This window comes from Cucurbita moschata, unplaced genomic scaffold (assembly GCF_002738365.1).
Source record: "Cucurbita moschata cultivar Rifu unplaced genomic scaffold, Cmos_1.0 Cmo_Scf00021, whole genome shotgun sequence".
Classification (NCBI taxonomy): domain Eukaryota; kingdom Viridiplantae; phylum Streptophyta; class Magnoliopsida; order Cucurbitales; family Cucurbitaceae; genus Cucurbita; species Cucurbita moschata.
In genome coordinates, this window is record NW_019268537.1 from 3,501,137 (window position 1) to 3,503,463 (window position 2,327).

Genomic DNA, 2,327 nt, shown 5'->3' on the forward strand with positions numbered 1-2,327 from the left:
TCAATATTTATTAGTAATTTCTCAGCTCATTAATAATGACTCAATTATTTGATTCTATTTGTATTTTTTTTAAATAAAATAATTCAGTTGCTTATTATCTTAATTTTTATATATATTTTTTCTTTTGGATAAATTTGATAAATACGTAAATTCCATGAAATTGAAGATTATGTCATAAATCCGTGTTGAATAGTTTTAAAAAAAATGATAATAATAATAATAATAATTTAATTATATTGATTTTATGATTTAAATGCAATATTATGCTAACACGTGTGAACCATGACCACGTGACAATCCTCCTGCGTCCAGAAGGTAAATTTGTTTGAAATTATAATTTTAAAATTTGTTTTTTACTTTGTAAAAGTATTTATTTAAATGATTAATTAATTATTGTTTGTGCAGATTTAACAGCTGTTCGTGGAAAATGAAATTTTAGTAATTACCGTGGATTTTTATCATTTATAGGTAAAAAGTCTAATGGAACCAAATTTAACGACAAGTCGTCCAAGACCAATTGGGATTTGGAAAATGAGTTGACTTTGTTTAATGGGACGGTCCCATTGGAATTGATTGCATGGTGAAACTTTAGAACAATGTTTTAGACTTTTTGCAGGAAAACGGTTCTCCTTCTCAGCTTCCACGACCCAGCTACCGAGTCTTGTGTTGGATGATGAAAGTCCCACATCGGCTAATTTAGAGAATGATCATGAATTTATAATTCAGGAATACTCTTTCTATTGGTGTGAGGCCTTTCGAAAAAGTCCAAAGCAAAGCCACGAGAATTTATATTCAAAGTGGACAATATCATACCATTGTAGAGAATCGTGTTCGTCTAACGTCAAGACATAAAAAGGAAAAGAAAAAATAATATGAATGACAATAAAATAAACTAAAAATAAGAAAATATTTTATAATTGTTTTATTTTTCATCTTTCCACTAAATTTATAACTTAACTTCAAAGCTTATAAATAATTAGTTCAGAGAAATAAAAAAAAAAGTTAGATATTAATGAAAATTTAAAGTCAATAATATTTTTAAAACATTTTTAAAATTCCAAAAGTTATTTTTGAAAATACAAAAGAAAAAAAAAAAGATTGATAAAAGACATTTAATTAAAAATAAAAATAATGCGTAAAGAGATTTGGGCCGAAGAGAAAAGCCCATGAAAAGGGCGGAGGAAGCAATCCGGCGTCCGCCGTCCGGAAATTGCTAATTCCGAATTAATCAAAACTTTGGGTATGAAAACGAAATTCCAAAATAGATCAGAAATTAAAATAATAATAATAATAATAAAAAAAAAAAAAAAAAAAGAAGGAGGACACGGTCACGACTCAGCTGGATTGAGGTCGGCTTGAGCGAGTCAAACTGGAGCGCGTGGGCCCACATCCCAAACAATCAGTATTAATATATATATACCCACGTTATCTAACTGGAATTAGAGGGGAAAAAAAATACACCCAAAACCCATAAAACAAAAACACGCAGAATTTGGGAACTTTGGAATAATTTAATTTTTTTTGTTTAAAGATTCATAAACGACGACAAAGAGAAACGGCTCTCTCTGCCTTTTGCTCTGTGTTTTTTTTTTTTTTTTTTTTCTTGCTTTTGATTGATTCATCTCTATTGTAATTTCATCGTCTGGCACCAATCATTGTCGGAGACAGATAGATAGGCCACACACCACAGCCCTTCTTCTCGCCCTCCAATTCCTAGCCCTCGATTTTGGCCCGTTTCTTGTTTTCAATTCGATTCAATCTTTTAATCTCTTCTTTTCTCTCTTCCCCAATTATTCTCTCTCTCTCTTTTTTTTTTCTGCTCATTGTTGGTGTTACGGATCTCTCTCTCTCTGCGTACTTACTGAGAGAGAGAGGGCTAAGCAAACGCCTAAATACTTTCCGACTGAATCTGCTGATTTTCGCCGCCTTTCTCTGATTCTTCTTTAACTGAACCGCTGCCGCCGCTTCACCATTTCTGCTCAATCGATCTGCGTCGCGGAGTTCACTGCTTCTTCAATCGACGCTTCACCGGGGATATCTTAGCTTGGTATCCCAGGACCTAGTTTTGTTTTTTGTGTTTCTTTGAAAGAAAGAGAGAAATGTGGTGGATTATGGGTGAAGGTGGAGGCCATTACTGCTCCAAGAAATCCGATGATATCTGTGGCGAAGTTTGTGATCAGGTACTTACTATTTTTGCCCTTTGATCTGTTTCTTTTTCCTTTTTCTTTTCGGCTTGATTCAGTTTTCATCGTTGAGGAATTTTGTTTATGATTTGTGTCTTGTTTTTTGTTCGCTGTTCGAGTTTTTTTTTTTTTTTTTTTTTTTTG

The 2,327-nt window shown here is 32.5% G+C and overlaps 1 protein-coding gene across 1 annotated transcript in view; it reads left to right on the forward strand.

Annotated features, from left to right (window-relative positions):
• The first annotated feature begins 1,544 nt into the window (after nucleotides 1–1,544).
• The window catches only part of LOC111458568, a 3,079-nt gene continuing 2,296 nt past the window's right edge, over nucleotides 1,545–2,327 (forward strand). The window contains exon 1 of the mRNA XM_023101311.1: nucleotides 1,545–2,180. Within this exon, the coding sequence (XP_022957079.1) occupies nucleotides 2,100–2,180 (81 nt within the window). The 5' untranslated portion in view covers nucleotides 1,545–2,099. The remainder of the gene's footprint in view (nucleotides 2,181–2,327) is intronic.